This window comes from Lepidochelys olivacea, assembly GCF_965140295.1.
Source record: "Lepidochelys olivacea isolate rLepOli2 genome assembly, chromosome: 8".
Taxonomy (NCBI): Eukaryota; Metazoa; Chordata; order Testudines; family Cheloniidae; genus Lepidochelys; species Lepidochelys olivacea.
In genome coordinates this window covers 102,352,147-102,378,411 of record NC_140418.1, presented here as the reverse complement: position 1 = coordinate 102,378,411, position 26,265 = coordinate 102,352,147, and the positions used below count along the sequence as shown (strand labels likewise).

General features: G+C 42.9%; 1 protein-coding gene across 1 annotated transcript in view; it reads left to right on the top strand.

Annotated features, from left to right (window-relative positions):
- LOC311524809 (cytochrome P450 4B1-like) overlaps positions 1-17,462 on the top strand; it is a 28,149-nt gene extending 10,687 nt beyond the window's left edge. The window contains exons 5-12 of the mRNA XM_084636333.1: positions 1,036-1,157; positions 3,267-3,418; positions 4,309-4,415; positions 5,194-5,384; positions 9,396-9,529; positions 13,558-13,622; positions 15,528-15,610; positions 16,484-17,462. Of these exons, the coding sequence (XP_084492459.1) occupies positions 1,036-1,157; positions 3,267-3,418; positions 4,309-4,415; positions 5,194-5,384; positions 9,396-9,529; positions 13,558-13,622; positions 15,528-15,610; positions 16,484-16,652 (1,023 nt within the window). The 3' untranslated portion in view covers positions 16,653-17,462. The remainder of the gene's footprint in view (positions 1-1,035; positions 1,158-3,266; positions 3,419-4,308; positions 4,416-5,193; positions 5,385-9,395; positions 9,530-13,557; positions 13,623-15,527; positions 15,611-16,483) is intronic.
- Positions 17,463-26,265: the final 8,803 nt, after the last annotated feature.

Sequence of the window (26,265 nt, the reverse complement as noted above, 5' to 3'; positions counted from 1 at the left end):
TCTATACCTATTGATAAAATTTGTATTGCCAATGTGTTTGAAATGCCAACAAGAAGTTAGTCCTATAAAAGATATTCCTCACTTACCATGTCTCTGGCCATGTCTACACTTACAAGCTTAAAGTGGCACAATTATACTGATACAGCTATGCCGCTGTAAGATCGCTCGGGTAGCCACGTCATACCAATAGGATAGAGCTCTTCTGTCAACTTAATAAAACCAGCTCAACAAGGACAGTAGCTATGTCATCGGGAGAGCGTCCTCCACAGATATAGCGCTTTGCACACAACTGCTTATGCTGGAAACGCTGATACCTCTCAAGGGGGTGTTTTTTCACATCACTGAGCGGCAAAAGTTTTGCAGACATAATGCTAGTGTAGACATGGCCTCTCTCAACAAGAATAAAGTATTATGAATAACATATGGAATGGAATTTGTTTAATGCTGTCACTCCACAAGTTGAGTGTAAATATCCAAAACAGTTGACTCAGGATATTAAAATCAGCTATGCCGTATCCGAGGGTTGGGTAATTGAAGAATTACCATAAAAGAGTGAGACAAAGTGGGTGAGGTAATATCTTTGGTTGGACCAACAAGCTCTCTCACCAACACAAGTTGGTCCAATCAAAGATATTACCTCACCTTGTCTAACTCTTTCATGATAATTCCTTAACTACCCAACCTCATCCATCTTGTCTCTTTAATATCCTCGAACTGACATGGCTACAACTACACTACATACATAGAAGAGTGAGTCATAATCAACTATTGGAACAGATTAGTGAGGAAATTTTTAATTCATCCTTGTTTGGAATCTTTAAATCAAGATTGGATGTCTTTCTAAAAGATATGCTCAAATTCAACCACAAATCCTCCGTTTCTTCACTTCCACACCATATCCCTAATGCTGTACAGATTGCAAATGAATCTTGGATCCTACAGACAAAGAAATTATTCAAAGGATGATGGCTGGGATTTTAGTGATCTAGAAATTCCATTTGCTTTATGAATGCTGACCTCTCTTTTTTACATTAGGATAAATGGGAAAAGCGGGTAGCAAAGGACAAGTCGCTGGATATCTTCGAGGACGTTGGCTTGATGGCTTTAGATAGCATGCTGAAATGCACCTTCAGTTATCAAAGCAACTGCCAGAACAGGTCTGTATGAGAAGAACTGTGGTTTTGCCTTTAAGGTATTGGACTCAAACTCAGGAGCTCTGAGTTTAATTTCTGGCTAAACCAGAGACTTCTTGTGTGACTTTGGGAAAGCAATTTAGACTGGGATTTTCAATAAAAGCAAAGAAAATGCACAAATTCCTGTGGCGGGTGGTGGTGGGAAAGTATGAAGTTGCACTGAGGTAGCATAAATGTCCCTCTTTAATTAATACTAGGGCTGTCGATTAATTGCAGTTAACTCATGCGATTAATTTTAAAAAAATTAATCTTGATTAATCACAGTTTTAATCACACTGTTAAACAATAGAATACCAATTGAAATGTATTAAATATTTTGGATTTTTTTGATATTTTCAGACATATTGATTTCAATTACAACACAGAATACAAAGCGTACAGTGCTCACTTTATATTATTTTTATTACAAATACTTGCACTGTAAAAATCATAAACAAAAGAAATAGTATTTTTTCAATTAACCTCATACAAGTACAATAGTGCAATCTCTTTATCGTGAAAACCCAACTTACAAATGTAGAATTTTTTTGTTACATAACTGAACTCAAAAACAAAACAATGTAAAACTTTAGAGCCTACAAGTCCACTCAGTACTACTTCTTGTTCAGCCAATCACTAAGAGAAACAAGTTTGTTTACATTTACGGGAGCTAATGCTGCCTGCTTCTTATTTACTATGTCATCTGAAAGTGAGAACAGGCTTTCCCGTGGCTTAGTAGCCGGCATTGCAAGGTATTTACATGCCAGATCTGCTAAATATTCATATGCCCCTTCATGCTTTGGCCATCATTCCAGAGGACATGCTTCCATGCTGATAACACTCGTTAAAAAAGAATGCATTCATTAAATTTGTGACTAAACGCCTTGGAGGAGAATTGTACGTCTCCTGCTCCATGTTTTACCCACATTCTGCCATATATTTCATGTTATAGAAGGCTCAGATGATGACCCAGCCCATATTGTTTGTTTTAAGAACACTTTCACTGCAGATTTGACAAAACCAAAGAAGGTACCAATGTGAGATTTCTAAAGATAGCTACAGCACTTGACCCAAGATTTAAGAATCTGAAGTGCCTTCCAAAATCTGGGGTGTGGGGCAACTTTCAGAAGTCTTAAAAGAGCAACACTCCAATACGGAAACTACAGAACCCGAACCACCAAAAAAGAAAATCAACCTTCTGCTGGTGGCATCTGACTCAGATAATGAAAATGAACATATTTCGGTCTGCACTGCTTTGGATTGTTATTGAGCAGAACCAATCATCATCATGGATGCATGTTTTCTGGAATGGTGGTTGAAGCATGAAGCGACATGTGAATCTTTAGCACATCTGGCACGTAAATATCTTGCGATGTTGCGTACAACAGTGCCATGAGAATGCCTGTTCTCACTTTCAGGTGACGTTGTAAACAAGAAGCGGGCAGCATTATCTCCTGCAAATGTAAACAAACTTATTTGGGGTGGGAGGGATAGCTCAGTGGTTTGAGCACTGGCCTGCTAAACCCAGGGTTGTGAGTTCAATCCTTGAGGGGGCCATTTAGGGATCTGGGGCAAAAATTGGGGATTGGTCCTGCTTTGAGCAGGGGGTTGGACTAGATGACCTCTTGAGGTCCCTTCCAACCCTGATATTCTATGATTCAGTTTATTTGTCTGAGCGATTGGCTGAACAAGAAGTAGGACTGAGTGGACTTGCAGGCACTAAAATTTTACATTGTTTTATTTTTGAATGCAAGTTCTTTGTATATAATTCTACATTTGTAAGTTCAACTTTCATGATAAAGAGATTGCACTACAGTACTCATATTAGATGAACTGAAAAATACTGTTTCTTTTGTTTTTTTACAGTGCAAATACTTGTAATCAAAAATAAATATTAAGTGAGCACTGTACACTTTATATTCTGTGTTGTAATTGAAATCAGTATATTTGAAAATGTAGAAGATAACCAAGAATATTTATATAAATAGTATTCTATTATTGTTTAACAGTGCAATTAATCGTGATTAATTTTTTTAATTGCTTGACAGCCCTAATTAACACACATTAAACTCCCCTTTTTTGTCTTCCCTTTAGCGAGAACACATTTCTCACAGCTATACGTCAGCTCACAGCCATGGTACAAGAGAGAACGAGGACGTTTCTGTACCACAATGACCTCATCTACTGGTTCAGTCCCCCTGGGCGTCGCTTCCGGAATGCCTGCAGAATAGTCCATTGCCATACAGGTATTTCTTTCCTCCTTGACTCAAGATTTTCGTCTGTATGACTGAGACATTAACCCTGCTCAAGATACTGGGTCTGTTAAGAGGGATGGCCTTCTGGGCAGTGTAGGGGACACACTGGAGGATATTAGATTAAAAAAGGGGGGGCTATGTGGTGGTAAGAGACCTTGAATGTTCCTCAGATTACCTGGATCCTGAAATTTATGCTTTAGGGAAACTCCACTGCCTAGGAGAACCTCAGATTCTGGTCCATTAATTGAATCATACAGTGGAATCAGAGAAGAAAGAAATCTAGACTACTAGGTCATTTAATCCAGTGGTTCTCAAACTGTGCTCGTGGAGTACAAGCAGTGCACAGAGACCCGCCTGGCAATCTGCAGAATGAAATATACTGAGAATCAGGCAGTGGTGGAATTGGAATGTTGCAATGGGATGGGAATATGACCTATGAGAAAATCCTTCTCTTACTAAGTGGTCCTGGAACAAAAAGGTAGGAGAATCTATGGATCTATTTCATGAGATGGTTTTGTGATTATAACAGGACTGGGAGTCAGGAGATCTGAGATATATTCTTGCATTTGCTACAGACGTCTCATGTGACCTTGAAACAAAATCACGTAATACTTCTGTGGCCTAAATTTCCTTACCCAGGAAAAGGGGGAAATACCACATAATGTACATACGTCAAAGAGTTCTGAGAATACTGAATGTAAAGAACTTGGAGATTCTCTGTTGAAAGGTGCAAAGTATTCTGTTTTCTAGTGATTTGACCGGTCCATTTTTAAATGTATCTAGAGATGCGGCTTCCACCATTTGCCTTCCAAGGTGATTGAATTACTAGTGAATCACGGTGACATTTTAACTAAATAATATGTTGATCATTCTTTCCCTAGAGAAGGTGATAAGGGAGAGAAAGGAGTGGCTCAAGGATGAGCGAGAGCTCGAAAAGATCCAGAAGAAGAGGCGCCTGGACTTTCTGGATATTCTTCTATGTGCCAAGGTGAGTCCTGAAGAACACACATGAACAAACTGCTCTATACCATGTGCACATTTCACTAATTATCACTGGCAGATACCTGAGCATTGCTGACTGCAGTTTCCTCACCAAATACTCCCTTTTCTAATCTTATTGGCTGTTGGGTGTGGTTGGAATGTCTGGATGCAATAGGTCAAATTCAAACATGCTATAAATGGGCACAAGTCCTATTGAGTCTCATACCAGGGGTGAATTTGTTTGGATGTGTTTGTTTTTTAATAAAGTCAATCAAAATATTTTAAAACGGTTGAAATCTAAATGAAATATTTTAAGTTTGTTGAAAAAAATGTTTCATTCAACTGAACATTTCAATTCACCAAAAATTTTCAAAAAAAAATTGGTTTTGGTTCATCATGAAATCATTTTTCAAAACTTTTTTCAGAAGTGCAAGAGAACTGAATAATCCGTTATTCACCCAGCTCTAGCTAAAAGGGCTATGTTTGTCTGGCTCAGACCTGCACTACCTGAGGTCACACCAAAATTGGTTCTTCCTGAAACCTGACCCTCTTTCTTAAGTTCCACCTATGTGAATTCATTACACAGCAGTGGCCACAGGGTGTCTAAGTGGTTGGATTTAATTAATTCCCAGCTCCTTCAAGTGAAGTTGTAAGAACGCTGCAATAGCAGATGTGGGATAATCTGCCCACCACATCAGGTCTTATCCTCATCTCTAATAATTAGAGATTGTCTTAAACCCTGAAGCATGGGGTTTAATTGCAAAATTTTTCTATTCCAAAATTAGGATGAAAATGGAGAAGGACTACCTGATGAAGATCTACGTGCTGAGGCTGACACTTTCATGTTTGGAGGTCATGACACCACAGCCACTGGGATCTCCTGGCTCTTATACTGCATGGCCCTGCACCCAGAGCACCAGCAGAGATGCAGGGAGGAGATCAAGGAGATTCTGGGAGACAGAGAGACCATTCACTGGTGAGACACCTCATTTATTGCACATTGCTTCCTCTTGAAGATTGGGTCAGCTAATGCTGAGACTTAAGAATGTTCCAGACTCTGCTTTTAATCATTACACATTAACACTTGGGATGGAAGTTTGAAATTTTGTGAACATCTCAAGTTAAATTTTAGGCATGTGCAGAGTCTGAGAATATAAATCTGGAGTAACTCTTCAGACTTCAGTGCAGTTACTCCAGACTTACACTGGTGCTACTGAGAACAGAATTTGGCTCTAAGAAATAATGTGCCAGACCCTCAATCAACCCCACTGAAGACACTTAGTGCTCCAGGGCATTCCTGCTGACATGCATTAACTGGGCATCTGGCTTAACATGCCTGTTCTGTCTCATCTCAGACACCTTAGATGTTTATTGATGAACTGCATCTTAAGGTTTCGTGGTAGGCCTGTCATCCCCTACTCATGATAATTGTTGGTTTGGGGCATTAACTGCCATAGGTTTTACAATTGACAAACAACTACAAATGAAATGCACTAAGTAAGTGCCAAGAATTATCAATGAGATGAAAGCAGTCTATGGCAGAGTTAGTGCCCAAGTCATCAATGAAAATAAATAGGGAAGCACAGATCTGTCACAGTTTTCTAAAGTTTACAGCTGGCAAAAATTTGGGATTTCCAGTTTGAGAAATTTTGGCACTTTGAATTTTGACTGTGTTCCGAATCAGAACAAAACCAAATTGTTCAAAATTTCTTGTGAACTGGAAATCCCCCAAACCATTGTTTTGAAAACACTGACATATAGTCAGGGACCCCAGGGCTTCCAGTACCCTGGGTCAGCTGGCTTCCTGGGCTGCTGGGAGTCTGGAGTCCCTGGGATCCCTGGCCCTGTGGCAGTCTGCATGGAAAGGCTTTCCCACAACATCCAAGAAAATAAGAACGTAAGAACAGCCCTACTGGGTTAGACCAAAGGTCCATCTAGCCCAGTATCCTGTCTTTTGACAGTGGCCAGTGCCAGGTGCCCCAAAGGGAATGAACAGAACAGGTAATCATCAAGTGATCCATCCCTAGTCACTCATTCCCAGCTTCTGGCAAACAGAGACTAGGGACACCATGCCTGCCCATCCTGGCTAATAGCCATTGATGGACGAATCCTCCATGAATTTAACTAGTTCTTTTTTGAACCCTGTTATGGCCTTGGCCTTCACAACATCCTCTGGCAAAGAGTTCCACAGGTTGACTGTGCATTGTGTGAAGAAATACTTCCTTTTGTTTGTTTTAAAACTGTTGCCTATTAATTTCATTTGGTGACCCCTAGTTTTTGTATTATGAGAAGTAGTAAACAACACTTCCATATCTACTTTCTCTACACCAGTCATGATTTTATAGATCTCAATCATATCTCCCCTTAGTCTTCTCTTTTCCACACTGAAAAGTCCCAGTCTTATTAATCTCTTCTCATACGGAAACCATTCCATGTCCCTAATCATTTTTGTTGCCTTTTTCTGAACCTTTTCCAAGTCCAATATATCTTTTTTGAGATGGGGCAACCACATCTGCATGCAGTATTCAAGCTGTGGGTGTACCATGGATTTATATAGAAGCAACATGATATTTTCTGTCCTATTATCTATCCCTTTCTTAATTATTCCCAGCATTCTGTTCCCTTTTTTGACTGCCACTGCACGTTGTTTTCAGAGAACTATCCACAATGACTCCAAGATCTCTTTCTTGAGTGGTAACAGCTAATTTAGACCCCATCATTGTATATGTATAGTTGGGATTATGTTTTCCAATGTGCATTACTTGGCATTTATCAACATTAAATTTCATCTGCCATTTTGTTGCCCAGTCACCCAGTTTTGAGAGACCCTTTTTTAGCTCTTAGCAATCTGCCTGAGTCTTACCTATCTTTAGTAATTTTGTATCATCTTCAAATTTCGCCACTTCACTGTTTACCCCTTTTTCCAGATCATTTATGAATATGTTGAATAGGACTGGTCCCAGTACAGACCCCGAGGGACACCACTATTTACCTCTCTCCATTCTGAAAACTGACCGTTTATACCTACCCTTTGTTTCCTATCTTTTAACCAATCCATGAGAGTACCTTCCCTTTTATCCCGTGGCAGCTTACTTTGCATAAGAGCCTTTGGTGAGGGACTTTAGCAAAGGCTTTCTGAAAATCTAAGTACACTATATCCACTATATGGTCACTATTACCAAGAGGTCCAGCTATATTCACCTCCTGGACAAGATCCTGTGCTCCACTTAGGACTAAATCAAGAATTGCCTCTCCTCTGGTGGGTTCCAGGACCAGTTGCTCCCTAGCGCTATATTCTTATTATTAGAGTATGGAATTTCTATCCATAGAGATTCTATGGTACAGTTTGATTCATTAACGATTTTTACTTCATTTGATTCTAAGCTAAGAATCTGAGAGCCCGATCCGGGTCTCCCAAGGCTTCCAGACTCCTAGCTCCCCAACAGAGAGCCTAGAAGTCCTGGTATGGCAGGGCTGCTCCAGAGCTTCAGACTACAAAAGCTTGAGTTCCCTAGCTCCAGGACAGTCTCCAAGGGCAGTCCCACCTGGCAGGGACCCCGGTAGTTTTTCAATATAACTGCCTGAGATTCAGCAAATGGTCTTTGAACTCAAATCACATTTGTGAAAAATTGTAGGTTTGATGAACTGGCATTTTCCAGTTAAACTCGGTTTCATCAGAAATTTTCCCACCGGCTCCATGAAGGATGCATTTTATCAAAAAAAATCTAAGATGTCCAATAACGTCAGAGGGACAAGGTGACCATATTTTAAAAATTAACATAAAAGTTGGACCCTTTTGTGGTGACGTTTTTTGGAATTGTGAAATACTCATCGAAATTACATATTTTTTTAATATGTGTACTGATCTCACCTATTTCTAACTTCTAACTCCACAGCTACATAGACATATGTCTCAGAGTGGAGGACTTTCCCTCCCAGTAACTTAGTGCCCTGAATGAGTTTCTTGTGTAACCTTGAAGGAATGTTGTTAAACATGCACTTTGAGCAAAAGAACAGCTTTGATTGTACCTGCGGTTTTTAACTTTTCCTTTCACTGCAAACAGCATTCATTACATTGAATGCTTGTTCCACTGGGCTGGGGCTTCTGGGAAAAAACAGAACAAATGGTACCTGATGTAGCAATAAGTCTTGGAAAAAGCATTGTAAGTTATTAAAAATGTCTGATATGGATGAAATGAAAACAGAGGACATTGTGGGTGTCCCAAACAGAGTTCCTGAGACAAGAGAACGGGAGCTGGCTGAAATATGCAAATAATTTTTCATGGAAAATTTAAGAACATTACTTTCAAAATTTCCCATATTTTGTTTTGATTTTTGAAGACAAAACAAAAACAAATCTTGAAGAAATGTCCGAAAAAGATTTTTCTTTTCACGAGCTAAAACCCAAGCATGTGTACCAAAACCTGAAAAAAACTTTTGAACATTTTTCAGTTTTTAGTTTCTGCTTTTGAAAAACCAGAAAATTTCAACAACAAAATAGATTTTCATCAACACTTTTTGGTTTGGTCAACCCATACAAAATTTTCCTCAAAAACTTTCATTTTGATCAAAAAGGCATTTTTCATTAAAAATATTGTAATGAAATAATTTTGAGCTGTTGTATCCATGGTATCAGATAAGTAACTGATCCTGTTTTTGGAAATCGGGTACTCAGTTACAGATTGAGAACCCCACTGAAGTTGGTAGCATTGCTCCAGCTGAACACACTGCTGGTGAGAGCAGAATTTAGGCCTTACCGCTCTTTGGATATGGAAAAACATAACAGCATTTCCCAGTTTTAGTCAGCACTCAAAAGCCTTCCATTTGAAGAGGACAAGAGGGAACTTCTTTTAGACTGTAGATTGCCTTGAGGGTTTGCAATCTTAAAAGATTCACCTAGAGAAACAAGAGGTTGTGCAGGCAGCCTTCTACTTCTGCATTGGGGAGGAGGTTCCCACATTCAGGCATATCTTTGGTTTCTTTTCAGGAATGACCTTAGTAACATGCCCTACACCACCATGTGCATTAAAGAGAGCCTCCGCCTTTACCCTCCAGTACCTCAAGTGTATCGACAACTCAACCAACCAGTCACGTTTTTCGATGGAAGGACTTTGCCAGAAGGTCTGATTCTATCCCTTTCTCTGTGTTCTTTATAAGTTTAAGGGGTGCAACTTTATATATAGTAGCTAATGGGCATTGTATGTGCATATATCAGCTAATTATGGACCCAAGTCATGGCATTTGGATCAGGATTAAGAACCCATTTCTAAAGTTAAAAGGGTTTTAATTCCAGAGTTTTAGTTTACTCCAGTTAGGAAGGTAAGCAGAGAAATAAGAGTCTGAATCTTGGTTTAGTTTCTGAACCCTGCAACATTTGCGGTGGTCAAGGGAGGTGTCTGACCCAGGTTCTGATTTGGCCCTTTGTACAGAGAAGAGCAAGCCATGAAATTCGGATCAGGCTAAAGGTTCTGATTCCAGCCACTTCCGTGCCCCTGACTCAGGGTACTTCTAGACTACAGCCAGTGGTGTGATTTGCACCTCATGTAGACATCCTCAAGAAGGATGTGGATAAATTGGAGAGAGTCCAGCGAAGGGCAACAAAAATGATTAGGGGTCTGGAACACATGAGTTATGAGGAGAGGCTGAGGGAGCTGGGATTGTTTAGCCTGCAGAAGAGAAGAATGAGGTGGGATTTGATAGCTGCTTTCAACTACCTGAAAGAGGGTTCCAAAGAGGATGGCTCTAGACTGTTCTCAATGGTAGCAGATGACAGAACGAGGAGTAATGGTCTCAAGTTGCAGTGGGGGAGGTTTAGATTGGATATTAGGAAAAACTTTTTCACTAAGAGGGTGGTGAAACACTGGAATGCGTTACCTAGGGAGGTGGTAGAATCTCCTTCCTTAGAGGTTTTTAAGGTCAGGCTTGACAAAGCCCTGGCTGGGATGATTTAACTGGGAATTGGTCCTGCTTCGAGCAGGGGGTTGGACTAGATGACCTTTGGGGTCCCTTCCAACCCTGATATTCTATGATTCTATGATTCTATGATCCCTGTGCTAGCTGTAACCTAGCTAGCCTGCTAAAATTAGCCGTGAGGATGCTGCAGTACAGGCTGTACAAGTGAGTACGTACCCGTGGCATCAGCCTATGCTGAAGATCGCACTGCCATGTCCTCTCTACTATTTTTTTAAAAAAGAAAAGGAGTACTTGTGGCACCTCAGAGACTAACAGGTGCCACAAGTCCTCCTTTTCTTTTTGCGAATACAGACTAACACGGCTGCTACTCTGAAACCTACTATTTTTAGTGAGCTAGCTAGATTAAAGCTGGCCTGGGTATGTCAACACAGGCCACAAATCACACTCCCATCTGCAGTGGAGTTGTACCCTCAAAGTCAGGGAGTTTGGACCTGAGATTTTTATTCATACCCAACTCCACTATCAGCAGGAGAAGGTTCCCAAAGTGGGCACCAATGCCCAAAATGGATTAGGACAAATATTCTGCAATCACACAAAACAGAGACAGTCTAATAATGCCAGCTGAACCAAAAATCCAGGAAGCTTTTCCTTGAATTCATATCCATCTCAGTCATTAATTAATCACCAGCCAGGTGTCTCAGCCATATTTCACATATCCCTCTGACCACAGCAATCTACTGCAAGGAAACAATGGCACTTTGATCATAAAGAGACTGGGGAAAAAGAGAAGTCATGGACTGGGAAGGACATTAATTCCAGAGGATGTGGGGAATGATCTGGTCCACTCATAGGAGGAGGATGAGTTTGCTTTGCCAGCTGACAAAATCTATGTGCTCCATTGAGAGGCGTAAGAAGTGGGGTGTGGCTCTCTGATCAGAGGGAACTAACTGCAGAGACATGGCGGGACACACTCTGAACAGCTGGGCTTAGGGGAAATGCGTAGCTTTATGTCACTTCATTGTTATGGGTGTTACCATTAAGCCAAACCCCATAAAGATGTGATATATGCCATCATGTGCCAGCAATGCCCCTCTGCCATGTACATTGGTCAAACTGGACAGTCTCTAGGTAAAAGAATAAATGGACACAAATCAGATGTCAAGAATTATAACATTCATAAACCAGTCAGAGAACACTTCAATCTCTCTGGTCATGCGATTACAGACATGAAAGTTGAGATATTACAACAAAAAAACTTCAAATCCAGACTCCAGTGAGAGACTGTTGAATTGGAATTCATTTGCAAATTGGATACAGTTAACTTAGGCTTGAATAGAGACTGGGAGTGGCTAAGTCATTATGCAAGGTAACCTATTTCCCCTTGTTTTTTCCTACCCCTCCCTCCTCAGACGTTCTTGTTAAACCCTGGATTTGGGCTGGAAATGGCCCACCTTGTTTATCATACACGTTGTAAGGAGAGTGATCACTTTAGATAAGCTATTATCAGCAGGAGAGTGGGTTTGTGTGTGGGGGGGAGAAAACCTGGATTTGTGCTGGAAATGGCCCAACTTGATTATCATACACATTGTAAGGAGAGTGATCACCTTAGATAAGCTATTACCAGCAGGAGAGTGGGGTGGGGGGAGGTATTTTTTCATGCTTTGTGTGTATAAAAAGATCTTCTACACTTTCCACAGTATGCATCCGATAAAGTGAGCTGTAGCTCACGAAAGCTTATGCTCAAATAAATTGGTTAGTCTCTAAGGTGCCACAAGTACTCCTTTTCTTTTTCCCATAAAGAGGGTGAGCTTAACCTGATACAGTATGTGTGGACTTTATCCAGAACTGTCTAGGAATAGCACCTGTGAAAGAGCAGGGGGTTGTACTAGATGACCTCCTGAGGTCTCTTCCAACTCTAATCTTCTATGATTCTCTGATTGTGACCATGTTATCTCTTAACCCTCTCTTCAATAAACTAAGTAGATTGAACTTAGTAAATCTCTCACTATAAGGCATGTTTTTCAAACTTCAGGTCATTCTTGTAGCTGTCTTCTGTGTTTCCATTTATCTTTTTATTAATTATATTATATTATATTCCATTTATACAGCGACCGGTAAGTCGCTCAGACAAGGCGGTGCTGAGCGTGACTTACATGCTAGAGAGATGAATAAATAGATGTTCGCATACCATTAAAAATAAAGCAGCAACCCCATATACTTTGGGTGGATGGACTGGACATACTTGGCAGGGCTTGACAAAATTCACTCCAGGGACTTAAAGAGTCGATGCAATCTTGGAACCATTAGCAATTATATTTGAGAACTCATGGAGGATGGGTGAGGTCCCAGAGGACTGGAGAAGGCTAAGCATAGCACCTATCTTTAAAAAAGGAAACAACAGACCAGAGTAGTTTCATTACTTGGAAAGATTCTGAAACAAATTATTAAACTATGATGCCAAACCAGCTTAATTTCTTTCTTTGACAAGGTTATTGGCCAAGTGGATAGAGTGGATCCAGTAGATTTGATATATCTTGATTTTAGTAGGCTTTTAACCCAGTCCCACATGACATTCTCACAAACAAGTGTGGTCTAGATTAAACTATTACATGATGGGTGCACAACTGATTGAAAGACAGTTCTCAAAGAGTAGTTATTAATGGCTCACTGTCCAACTGGGAGGACGTATTTCATGGGGTCCTACAGGGGTCTATACCAGGTCCCCTACTATTCAATGTTTCATTAACAACTTGGATACTGGAGGGGAGAGTACGCATAAAATTTGCAGCTGACACAAAGGCAGAGGGGTTGCAAGCACTTGGAGGACAGGAGTAGAATTTTAAAGGATTTTGATAAATTGGAGAATTGGTCTGAAATCAACAAGATGAAATTCAATGCAGACAAGTACTGTACTTAGGAAGGAAAAATCAACAACACATTGGGGAATAACTCGCTAGGCCAGGGGTTATCACAACAATTTTTATGGTTGCCTCAGAGTGCGTCCACCAACTCTTGCTGGTAGCCGCTCTGATGATTTTTCTTAAGATACTTAATAACTGTAGGAAAAACAAATAAATCTGCCATATGATGGGATTACAAAGAACCAGTCAACCAATCAATAATGGCTAACTTCTGAGCGTCAGTAATTGTGTGGTGGGGCAAAAAATATAAATGGAAAGAAAATATTTTAGCAGGTGATTTTCTTCTCATGAGATCTTTTCTCTCATTCTTACCAGGTAGCTTAGTGTCTCTGCACATTTACGCTCTTCACAGAAACCCCACAGTATGGAAAGATCCAGAGGTACGTTACTTTGCTTCTTGTGATATTTAGTTTCCTTTTGCCTGGGCACAATGGAAGGAACTTGCTACACCATCCCTCCTTACCCTCCATTGGGGTAGCGTGACTATATACCACCAGCATCTTGGGCCAGGCCTTAAAAGTACAGTCTGGCCTTCTATATATGCGGAAGTTCTTTATTGGATTGTTTGTTTCGGATGTAGGCTTAGGGCTAGTTTCTTCTCTCAGTCAGACCAATGTAAAACCAGAATACATTTATGGACCCCAATGGAGCTATTCAGGATTTACACCAATGCAACTGAGATCAGAATCTCTTGCCCTTTATCTGCACTACAGACTTCTATTCATTTAGAAAGGTGTAATTGCTCTGAACCTTTTAAATCCCATTATCCCCATTAGGTTACTCAATGAAGGTTCTCCTTAGCAACATGAGGCCTCATTCTCCATCATACAGCTTTGTACATCAGGCAGTCATTTTTATCCCAGTCAGGTAGTTTTGGCACATTGCACGTATGATTGAATATATGAGATGCAAGCATGGGTCGGCACTGTGTCCGTGGTAAAAATTTTGAGGTCCATGGGCACGGACTTCAAAATTTTTTACTAGGAGGACACCTCCCCGCCCCCCAGAGGCAGCCCCCCCTGCCCCCCGCAAACGGCTTCCCTGCATCCCTCTGAGCTGGGGAGTGTCTGTCTCAGCCGCTCTGCAGCATGCTGCCTCCGGAGCTGAGCTTCATTCCGCCCCCCGCAGTGCTGACCCAGATCCCAGCCCATTGGCTGCCCTCCACTGCACAGCCCCCCTCAGCCTAGCTCCAGCCCTTCAGTTCCAACCCCGGATGCACAGCCCCCCTCAGCCTAGCTCCCCAGCAAGAGCAGGAATGAGGGACAACAGAGGTGAGCCCCTCCCTCAAGAATTTGTTCCACCCTGGCCCCTGCTCACAACAGATCCCTGCCCACAACTGGGGCCTGCCCTTGGAGGGGATGCCCTGGTCAGGAGGCAGAGGAGATGCCCACCCACCCCGGGATAACCCCTGCCCAGAGGGGGGTGCCCTAGTTACAGTGAGGGGAAGGGAAACCCTGCTCCACTGAGAGACTCCCCCGACCTCCGCTTCCTAAATCCTGTGACATGATGGGGGAACTCCCGTGTAAGGGACACAAACAGGGGAGAGGGACCCCTTGGTCTCAGACACGGGGTCAATGGTGTACCCTGGTCAGTGGGAGGTGCTCATCCCCCTCCTGCTCACACACACACACATCCTCCCATAAGACATACTATTTAAACAAGAACAATAAAAAAGTAAAAACAACGAGGCGTCCTTGTGGCACCTTAGAGACTAACATTTATTTGGGCATAAGCTTTCTTGGGCTAGAACCCACTTCATCAGATGCATGGAGTGGAAAATACAGGAGCAGATATAAATACATGAAAAGATGGGAGTTGCCTCACCAAGTGTGAGGTCAGTCTAACAAGACAATTCAATTAACAGTAAAATTCAATTAACAGTGTAAAATATTGACTGTGGTGGTGAGGTACATTCAAAAACATTAAAGTGAGTTGAATTTATTATTATTAACTAGCTAGCTACATTACTGTTTTTTTTCAGGGTGGAAAATTGTGCATTATTTTACAGATTGAATAATGACTGAATGACATAACCCCCCACCAATGTCCGTCACTAAGTCTGGTAATTTTGTCAAGTGTCCATCGTGCAACATGGTGGTGCCTACCCCTAGACGCAAGTCAGTGCAGAATAGGGCCCAATTGTACCCTCAGTTACAGAGGAGATGGGGGATAATTTAAATAGCTGAGGGAAGAAATGGGACCCTTGCTGTGTGAACACAGTTGCCAAACTCAGCAGTAGCTTTGTAATTAAAGGTCTTTAGAGTACAAATGATCTTTTCTTCCAGGTGTTTGACCCCCTGAGATTTTCACAAGACAACTTGTCTGATCAGCATCCCTTCGCCTTCATGCCCTTTGCTGCTGGACCACGGTGAAGTATTAATTAATTACTTGTGTGAAAACTACAAACAGAAAACCAAAAACCACAATGAGGGGAGAGAAAATTACCTCGTGTACCTCTAATTGTTCTCAGAAGTGATCATTATGATAGATTGTCCTTTAGTGCTTGATCCCAAGTCCATTGACTATAAATTTATTATTTTTATTACAGTAGTACCTAGAGGCACTAACCAATATTACAGGGCCCCATTGTGCTAGGACCTGTATATACACATAGTAAAAAGAAAAGGAGTACTTGTGGCACCGTAGAGACTAACCAATTTATTTGAGCATAAGCTTTCGTGAGCTACAGCTCGCTTCAAATAAATTGGTTAGTCTCTAAGGTGCCACAAGTACTCCTTTTCTTTTTGCGAATACAGACTAACACGGCTGTTACTCTGAATACACATAGTAAGAGACAGGGTAACCACTGATGAGAGTATGTTAGACGTTCCCCTCTCTGCCCAATCTGCAGAAGCTACTAGTCTGTTACAATCCCACTTAGAGAGCCCAGGTATTTATCTCAAGATGTATCAGCTCATGCTTTTAGCTCTGGAGGTCCCTGAGTCAATTCCCGATGTGTCAGTCAAGGTGGTGGCCATCACAGTAGACCCTGCCTGGAAGAGTTTAAATCAAAATAGTCAAAGGGTTGGAGGGCAAACTGGGGTACAGAACAGGGACGTGACTTGCCCAGGGTCACATGGCAAGTCAGTGGCAGAGTCAGTAATGGAACCCAGGTCCCCTTCACTCCCTGTGTACTAGAGCAACTTCCTTTCTTTACACTCTGGTGGGTTTGGGTCAGACCATTAATAACTTAGCCCATAAATCTCCCTTACAGCCTGAGTGTTTTTCCTTCTCTTCTCAGGAACTGCATCGGGCAGCAGTTTGCCATGACTGAGTTGAAAGTGGCTGTTGCCCTAACCCTCCTCCGCTTCAAACTCACACCTGACCTGACTACACCTCCTAATGAAGTAACTCAACTTATCCTGCGCTCCACGACTGGAATACACTTGCAGTTAAAGAAACTTTCCTAATATCTTTGATATTTCATGCTGAAACTATCTTTGATACTTTTTTCAGCAAAGCTTGCAAGTCACAAGACTTTCTTAGTAGATTTGCTCATCTTAAATCTGAGAAACAGCAAGTTACCATACTAGTGTGCGGGCGGGGTAGAGACATTCTTTAAGGGTGAGGCTAGGTGGAGACTCAGCCACTGTAAAGTGACATAGCTTCATTGACTTGGAGCTATGCCGATATACACCAGGTGAGAATTTGGTCTATGATGTTTTTAGATATGCCATAGACAGTGACACGAGCGAAACTACAATAGGAAATCACTGGTTTTGAAATCCAGTAGATGGAGGGGATAATTATATTCTGTACAGAGAAACTTTTCTCTCTTTTGTCTTTTCCAATGCCCTTTGTCTATTCCTTCCGACCCATCTTACAAAGCAATGAGGATCTTAATGTTATGTCTGCCAGTGTAGAGAGGGGGGAGTATTTTCTTCTTTGCACTAGGAGGTGAGCTTCCCATTAATCTTTGGGCCAAGATGGAAAAATTGGTGGGAGCAAAATTTTCCTGTTATATGCAATCTGAGTTAGTCAATGGTAAAAGCCAGATTTTGATCTCACTTACCCAGTTGTAAATCCACTGTATAATTCCATTGATCTCAGTGGCGTTGCTCTGGATTTGCAAACAGAGAACAGGGTTTGTGTGTTATAAAAGTTGCTTGTGGAGATCCATATTTACTAAATCAGGTGCAGTTTTATCAGGAATGGGTCTGACAATCCCTTCTAGAGTTGAATCCCTTAATAAAGAGTTGTGGTGTTTTTTGAATCCTCAATTACTTGTCCAGGTTTTGCTGAGAGCATTTCAATAAATACATTAATAATCTTCAACCACTAGGTGACATATTCTGGATGTAAAATGCTGAGATGTTTGCTGTTCCCAGGGGTGACAACCTGATTCAGGTCAGTAGACTTTTCTGGAAGCAAAACCCTGCATTGTTAGGGGAGCAGGACAACAAAGTAACATCAATGATCAAAACCTAAGTTTGGAAACAACATTATTAACATCTAGGCTGAAGACTGTGTCAGGTATGGCCAGCTGTGGGGGTTGAGCCAGAAATGACCAATGAGTGTCTTAATAAGCAATAAATAATTAAGGAATAAATGAATTTAATGATGGGTGAGTTTTACATCCAAGGCCTTGTTGGCGGGGATGCTGAAGTCTCCCTGAAGAATGAGTTTGGAGAATTTCAACACCAGTATAGAGTGTTTCATTTTGTTTGCACGATTATGGAGAAAGCTACCTGAGTGGCTGGGTCATTACACAAATTGAATCTATTTCCCCATGTTATGTATCCTCATACCTTCTTGTCAGCTGTCTGAAATGGGCCATCTTGATTATCACTACAAAAGTTTTTTTTTTCTCCTGCTGATAATAGCTCATCTGAATTAATTAGCCTCTTAGAGTTGGTATAACAACTTCCACCTTTTCATGTTCTCGGTAGGTATATATATCTTCTTACTATATGTTCCATTCGATGCATCTGATGAAGTGGGCTGTAGCCCACGAAAGCTTATGCTCAAATAAATTCGTTAGTCTCTAAGATGCCACAAGTACTCCTGTTCTTTTTACCTGAGTCCCTGACGCATGCCTGATCCACTGAACCAGGGTGCCTAAGTCAAACAGAATGGGACTTTTCAAAAGTACCTAGGTTATTTACAAGCACAAGTCCTATAGAAATCAGTGCCACTTGTCCTCTTAAGTTATTTGGACACTTTGGAAAACCTCATCCACAGTCTCTCTCTGTCTCATTTTTCCTATCTTTAAAGTGGGCTAATAATAATTGTGAACTATTCCATGGCTCTTTTGATTACCTCTGCAAGACTCTCCTACAATAATGTCTAATACACCTGTTCAATTTTAAGGACTGAGACTTTCTTCCAGCATTTCTTTACTTCATGGTCTAATTTCAGTTCATTGTGCAGACCTAGTAGCCTCTCCAGGGTTAAGATTGCAACCAGGATCCTATTACACATTTTGCCAATGGTCCAGCTAGTCCAGTGTTTGGACTTCCACACCAGCGAGTACCTGCTTCTATGTAGAAACCCTACAGTAGGCAGCTATGGAATAACATTCTTACAGGGAAAGTTTCTCCCTCACTCCCATCAGCCATAGTTTGGTTTATGATCTGCAGAAGAAGTCTTTCTAGTGCTTCCAGACTTTTCTTTAAAAAGAAAAGGAGTACTTGTGGCACCTTAGAGACTAACCAATTTATTTGAGCATGAGCTTTCGTGAGCTACAGCTCACTTCATCGGATGCATACCGTGGAAACTGCAGCAGACTTTATATATACACAGAGAATATGAAACAATACCTCCTCCCACCCCACTGTCCTGCTGGTAATAGCTTATCTAAAGTGATCATCAGGTGGGCCATTTCCAGCACAAATCCAGGTTTTCTCACCCTCCACCCCCCCACACAAATTCACTCTCCTGCTGGTGATAGCCCATCCAAAGTGACAACTCTTTACACAATGTGCATGATAATCAAGTTGGGCTATTTCCTGCACAAATCCAGGTTTTCTCACATCCCTCCCACCCCCATACACACACAAACTCACTCTCCTGCTGGTAATAGCTCATCCAAACTGACCACTCTCCAAGTTTAAATCCAAGTTAAACCAGAACATCTGGGGGGGGGGTAGGAAAAAACAAGAGGAAACAGGCTACCTTGCATAATGACTTAGCCACTCCCAGTCTCCATTTAAGCCTAAATTAATAGTATCCAATTTGCAAATGAATTCCAATTCAGCAGTTTCTCGCTGGAGTCTGGATTTGAAGTTTTTTTGTTTTAAGATAGCGACCTTCATGTCTGTGATTGCGTGACCAGAGAGATTGAAGTGTTCTCCGACTGGTTTATGAATGTTATAATTCTTGACATCTGATTTGTGTCCATTTATTCTTTTACGTAGAGACTGTCCAGTTTGACCAATGTACATGGCAGAGGGGCATTGCTGGCACATGATGGCATATATCACATTGGTGGATGTGCAGGTGAACGAGCCTCTGATAGTGTGGCTGATGTTATTAGGCCCTGTGATGGTGTCCCCTGAATAGATATGTGGGCACAATTGGCAACGGGCTTTGTTGCAAGGATAAGTTCCTGGGTTAGTGGTTCTGTTGTGTGGTATGTGGTTGTTGGTGAGTATTTGCTTCAGGTTGGGGGGCTGTCTGTAGGCAAGGACTGGCCTGTCTCCCAAGACTTGTGAGAGTGTTGGGTCATCCTTTAGGATAGGTTGTAGATCCTTAATAATGCGTTGGAGGGGTTTTAGTTGGGGGCTGAAGGTGACGGCTAGTGGCGTTCTGTTATTTTCTTTGTTAGGCCTGTCCTGTAGTAGGTAACTTCTGGGAACTCTTCTGGCTCTATCAATCTGTTTCTTTACTTCTGCAGGTGGGTATTGTAGTTGTAAGAAAGCTTGACAGAGATCTTGTAGGTGTTTGTCTCTGTCTGAGGGGTTGGAGCAAATGCGGTTGTATCGCAGAGCTTGGCTGTAGACGATGGATCGTGTGGTGTGGTCAGGGTGAAAGCTGGAGGCAATAACAGAACGCCACTAGCCGTCACCTTCAGCCCCCAACTAAAACCCCTCCAACGCATTATTAAGGATCTATTAAGGGGACTATTTTGCTTGTTTTGCTCAGGTTGGGAGAGGACTGAGGGGGTCTACAAAGATTGTTCCAAGGAATCTTGGCCCAAGAGTGGTGTGGGGAGCTGCCTTAATAAACGCTGTGGCTTCTTGCACCCTACTTGATCCTGCTCCATGATTTCTCAGGGACCCTGAAGAGTTTGCGGCCACACTGTACCTCAGCCCCCTCTGCGGTCTGCTCAGGGTCACCCTTTTAGGTATTGGACTTCTTAGCAAGAAAGGGTCACCTTTCTTGGGGAGGGGACTATCCCCTCCAGACCAGGGATTTAGACTTGAGGTCCCTGTGACTATAGGCCTGCCGTTAATCCAGCACCTGTGATTTGCACTCTCTCAAGGGCCATAGATGGTGTTACCAGAGACCAGACAACTTTCACAAAGCGCAGTGCATTCATTTTAGGACAAAAGGAACACAGAGAAAACATATAATAAAATAGTCTACGTGCATGCTAAGCTCACTAGACAGGGTCTCGTGTCTGTCAGAATTAAGAACCAGGAGAAGGCAGGGGAAGGGCAAAGTGCTCCCTCTTCTGCTTTTCTCCTGCTGCCCACCCCCCAAACTCAATCACAACACAGCCTTCCCCACTCCTGACTGTCCCAACAGCCAGCTCTCTAGGGCAAGGCTGCTTCAAGAGGCAGGAATGGCAAGGACCCCTCTTTGACAGCTCTTCCAGACACCCAATATGATCAACATTCATGCCAATGCCAGTAAGGCCTCTCTGCCTTTGGACCACAGTCAGTTAGGCTGGGCATCGTAGCATCCAGCTAGAATATTGAAGTCCTCTTGTGATGGGGTGCGTTTGGCCTCTTTGGCTCTCTTCTGGAGCAGCCATTTTGGAAAACCTCAGAGATCTGGTCCTCCAAGGGCTAGATGGGCTAGCAACAGGCAGTCAGGGTCCTGATGCCGTAGATAAAAGGAGCTGCCTGTCCTTGGTGGGGCAGTCCCTGACTGGGACCAGAGAAGAGAAGTCAGGTGCCCTTCTCTGGCCACAGAGGCCTGACAATAGATGAAGTTCATGGCTATCTGAACCTGCACAGCTGGGATTGCAGAGAGAGGAATCTGGGGATGCTGGCTCTGAGCTAGTGCTGGAGATAAAGGGCCTGGTTGGAAGAAGCCCAGGGAAATATCAGCAATGGATTGGAGCAGGCAGTATGTGGCTGCTGTACATAGGGGCCCCGGCCTGGAACCTGGAGAAGTGGGTGAGCCAGGTTCCCTTACTGGCCACAAGTAAAATGGTTTAAACCACAGAAAGGGGTGGGATTTGTATGGGAGCCCAAACAAAGGGCTGAATTTAAAGGGCCCAGAGCTGGGACTGAAGCCCCCAATGAGGGCAAACAGACTGTTTATTTACTAGATTCTTTAATACCCCGGAAGGGTCATTCAGAGTTTGTGGCTTGGCTGGAGTGCCAAGCCATAGAAGACCTGCCAAGGTTGTCGGGCAGCCTGCAGAGGGTGCCAGGGATGAGAAAAGACTGGTGGTACCACACATAGCCACTAGGAGGTAGTCAAGAGGTGAGTGCCCCTTTTCACATTGCCAGTTACACAAAGAAGGGAAGTAACACGTATTTCAAACTCACTCCATGTTGCACAGAATCCTTTCCTCATTCTTATTTATAAGAACATAAGAATGGACATACTAGATCAAACCGATGGTCCATCTAGCCCAGTATCTTGTTTCACACAGAGGCCAGTGCCAGATGCTTCAGAGGGAGTGGACAGAACAGGGCAATTTTTGAGTGACCCATCCCCTGTCATCCAGCACCAGCTTCTGCAGTTAGAGGTTTAGGGACACCCAGAGCATGGGGTTGCATCCCTGGCCGTACTGGCTAATAGCCATTGATGGACCTATCCTTCATGAACTTATCTAAATTATGTTTTAAATGCAGTTATACTTTTGGCCTCAAAACCTCCCTGGCAACAAGTTCCACAGGTTGACTGTGTGTTTTGTGTACAAGGACTGTCTTATGTTTGTTTTAAACCTGCTGCGTATTGATTTCATCAGGTGACCCCTGGTTCATGTGTTATGTGAAGGGGTAAATAACACTTCCCTCTTCACTTTCTGCACACCAGTCATGATTTTATAAACTTCTATCATGTCACTCCTTAGTCACCTCTTTTCTAATCTGAACAGTCCCAGTCTTTATAATCTCTCCTCCTATGCAAGCTGTTCCATGCCACTAATTATTTTTGTTGCCCTTCTCTGCACCTTTTCCCATTCTAAAATATCTTTTTTTGAGATGGGGTCACCAGAACCTTATGCAGTATTCAAGGTGACTTTATATAGTAGCATTATGAGATTTTCTGTTTTATTCTCTATCCCTTTTCTAATGGTTCCTCTAATTCTGTTACAATAAACGAGGTGAAGGTGGCTCTTGCTCTCACCCTCCTCTGCTTCGAACTCTCACCTGATCCAGCTAACTCCCCCCCCCCCCTCCAAGGAAAACACGTCTGCTCCAAGAACGAGAGTCACCTACACCTGAAGAAACTTCATGGACACTAATATCCCCAGGACAGGGGTGTGAAATACAATAGGCTTAATTTTGATTGAATAATGCTGTCAAAATAGTCAGTGCATTAGCTCTGCAGACACAGCTCTGATAATTCTTCTGTGTGATTAACCCAAAATATGAAAATGAGAAGTGGGCCTGGGGATAAGTCTATTAATTTTTATTTATCATCTTTGTAGTTATTCCCCTTCCCGTATGGGAGTAGCTAGGCTAGTATAGAGTACCCTTATACGGATATAACTCTACCTGACACGGGGGAAAGGGGCGATTTCACTCTGTGTGGTTTTCAAATAACATACCCCTTTTTCCAAATAATGTTATCTACTGCATACCCTCATCTGAGATATGGTCATAATATACCTATGATTAGATTACCAGGTTTTACCAATTAAAATGTGTGGTCTGACATTACAGGATTTTTCTTCCCTACCCCCTGATGAGAGCTTGTGTACCCCTACGGGTGCGTATACCCCAGGTTGAAAAACACTGCTTACCAGCATAGTCAAAGCAGTACAACTTTCTCGTGTACGCAAGTCCCACTGTAGGGCAGAAATGTGTGTGGCAGAACCTGGATCTCAAATGTTCAGCAAGCAATTTCATCAACATGAGAGATCTGCCCTGTTCATCCAGATTCAATTCAAGGGTGAAACCTATTATCAACTTGTATCCATCTCAGTTATCTTGGGATTTCACAGCCGTGTCACTGATGCACACATTCAATAGCGAGTATTCAACAAATTCTAATGTACTCCTGCTAGTACTTTAGGTTTCCAAATACAACTTGAGCAGGATTCAGGCTCTCAGATCTACTCTTTGGCTCTCATAAGAAATCGATGCTCCTGCTGTATCCTTATGTGATGTCCTCACCCCCTCTAGTACCTAGAAGGCTGCAATATTATCATTTGTACTACAGTAGTGCCTAGAGGCGCCGGCTGAGACTGGGGCACAGGTGTTGTAGAAACACAGTGTTAAGGTAAATAACTTCCCAACAGGAGGTGCTACACTATGATTTTGTATTGGAAATTAGACTCCTGCTTGAAAATCCAGGAAACTCTAGATATGTCTGTAACCCACACACCTCCAGGTGTGGTGCTCTGTCCCATGTACTGGTGCTTAGACCACTTAGAGCGAGATTAATGACTCTGCTCTACAGCCTTAGCTAGAAGCTATATGGTTTTTAACCCATGCAGCAGAGGCTCATGCATTTAGCTCCAGAGGTCCCAGGTTCGATCCCGACGACCGGGGATCTGTTGGCGTTACAAGTGGCGAAAGCCCCGCAGCATGGCTGCGGCTGGCCTGGGTCAGCTGACTCAGGCTGGGGCATGTCGTGATATAAAATTGTCGTGCAGATGTTTAGGGTCAGGCTGGAGCCCGGGCTTTGAGACCTCATGAAGGGGAAGAGTCTCAGAGCTCAAGTTGCAGCCTGACACCAAACGTCTTTACTTCAATTTTTAGTGCCATAACAAAAGCCCACATCACCTGACCCAGGCTCTGAAATGTGGGGTGTTTTTTTTATTGCAGTATAAATAAACTCTCAATATGGAGGAAGGAATACAGCCAGAATGTTGCACAGTCCTGGCTCTCTCTCTTTATGTTCACACACCAACCATGGTGTCAGGTGTGTGTTGGCTCCTGCAGGTCCATGAAATTAGAAGCCAAGAATAGTGAGGGGAGGAGAGGATGCTCCAGAGAAAACAATAAAACATGGCTGCATATCAGATTCCTGTCCCTGAGCAGATGGACATGAAAGCGGATGTGTTTAGGACATTATTGGACATTATTTGGACGGGAAGCCTACAAAATTGCAAGGGACTGGATGAAAAGGAAAAGATAGTAAGAACTGTCACATCATTAGATGTAATGGAGGAAAGCTGCCCCAAGCTCCAGCAGCATCTGAATATGTCAGCAGCAGACCAGGAGGACCCCTGTAAAATCCTAGAACAGTGGTTCTCAAACTTTATTTTTCGTGGACCACTTGAAAAATTGCTGAGGGTCTTGGTGGACCACTTAATGATCTTTACACATGTTGTTTGTACCATTAGCTAACTATTGCAAAGCGATTTGGATAAAAGCACTATATAAAAAAACTGACTAACAATTAACATTTTTGGTTCTACAAATAAAGGCATTTTAATATCAGTAGTCTTACCTTTCTAATGCAATGAATGTGCCCTCTCTCCCCCGCTGCAGCAGCCCACAAGCTGGGGCTGGGAAGGAGGGGTGTCTCCGCCACTGCGGCAGCCCCCAAGCTGGGGCTGGGAAAGAAGGTGGTCTCTTCCCCGCCACAGCAGCCACAGAGCTGGGGCTGGGAAGGGGGGCCATCTCTCCCTGGCAGCCGCAGCCCTGGAGCTGGGGAAAGTTGCCTCTTTCTCTTGCCACCACAGCCCTGCTCCTCCCAAATTCCCCCCACCCCCTCTTCCCACCCCACTACCCCCTCCCACCTACCCTCTATTCCCTCCAAAGCCACCACCTCACCTTACATATGCATCTTCTCCAGGTACCTAATTAGTTATGCCCGCTCAGCTCCACTAATTAGATGGGTGGCCCTTCAATCTCTTGTGTGCGGCAGCCCAGGTGCGCACATTAGAGGGAACTATCCGCGGACCACCTGAATGGAGCTCGCAGACCACGGGTGGTCCACGGACCACAGTTTGAGAACCTCTGTCCTAGAACACTCATGTTTCAAGACTAGTTACACCTTTGACCTCGGTTGCTCTGTGGGCACCTGTTCAAGTGATTGGATCTGCGCCTTCACTTCTCTTAGAGTGGATTCCCATGAGTGACCCCACTTTTAGCCTGGGTCTTGAGGCTGCAGAATTCATGCACCAACTGTAATTACTTCATTGTCCTGATTGTGTTTGGCCACCTGCATGGATTCCCTTCAGCATCTCTGACCAGTAGGTGATACAGTGACTGCAAACAGCTTCTTCAAAGCAAAAATATATTTATCCATAGGAACATAGAAATCAGCAGAAAGGATTAAAACAACAACAGGCCTACATAAATATTGTCTTAGCACTTCCCTCAAGAGTTGGGTAGGCCCAACTCTTCATAGGCACACACCCTGTTTCCAGGGACCTGAGTTCTGTCTGCTTTCCTGCAAGCCCTGCCTCTTCCCCTCTGCTCAGCAGATATGTGCTTTTTAACAACTTAACAGTTCTGAAGTTCTTTGTTTGAGGCCAGCCCGCATCTCTGAGCCAGCCCCTGGTTGAGGTCTGGCTCCCTCTGTCCAGTCCCCAGGCCAAGCAGAGCTCTGGATCTGCTGGGGCAGCACAATGCCCCGGCCAAAAGACAGGTGATTTGTGCCTCCCTTGGCACACGCTTGTTCCTCCCCAGGGAAGTGCAACCCATAGTGAGGACCTCTGCTCCAGACCCATGGTGCATACACTGCTGCTTAATTACATGACATTTTCACTTATAGCCAAGACTG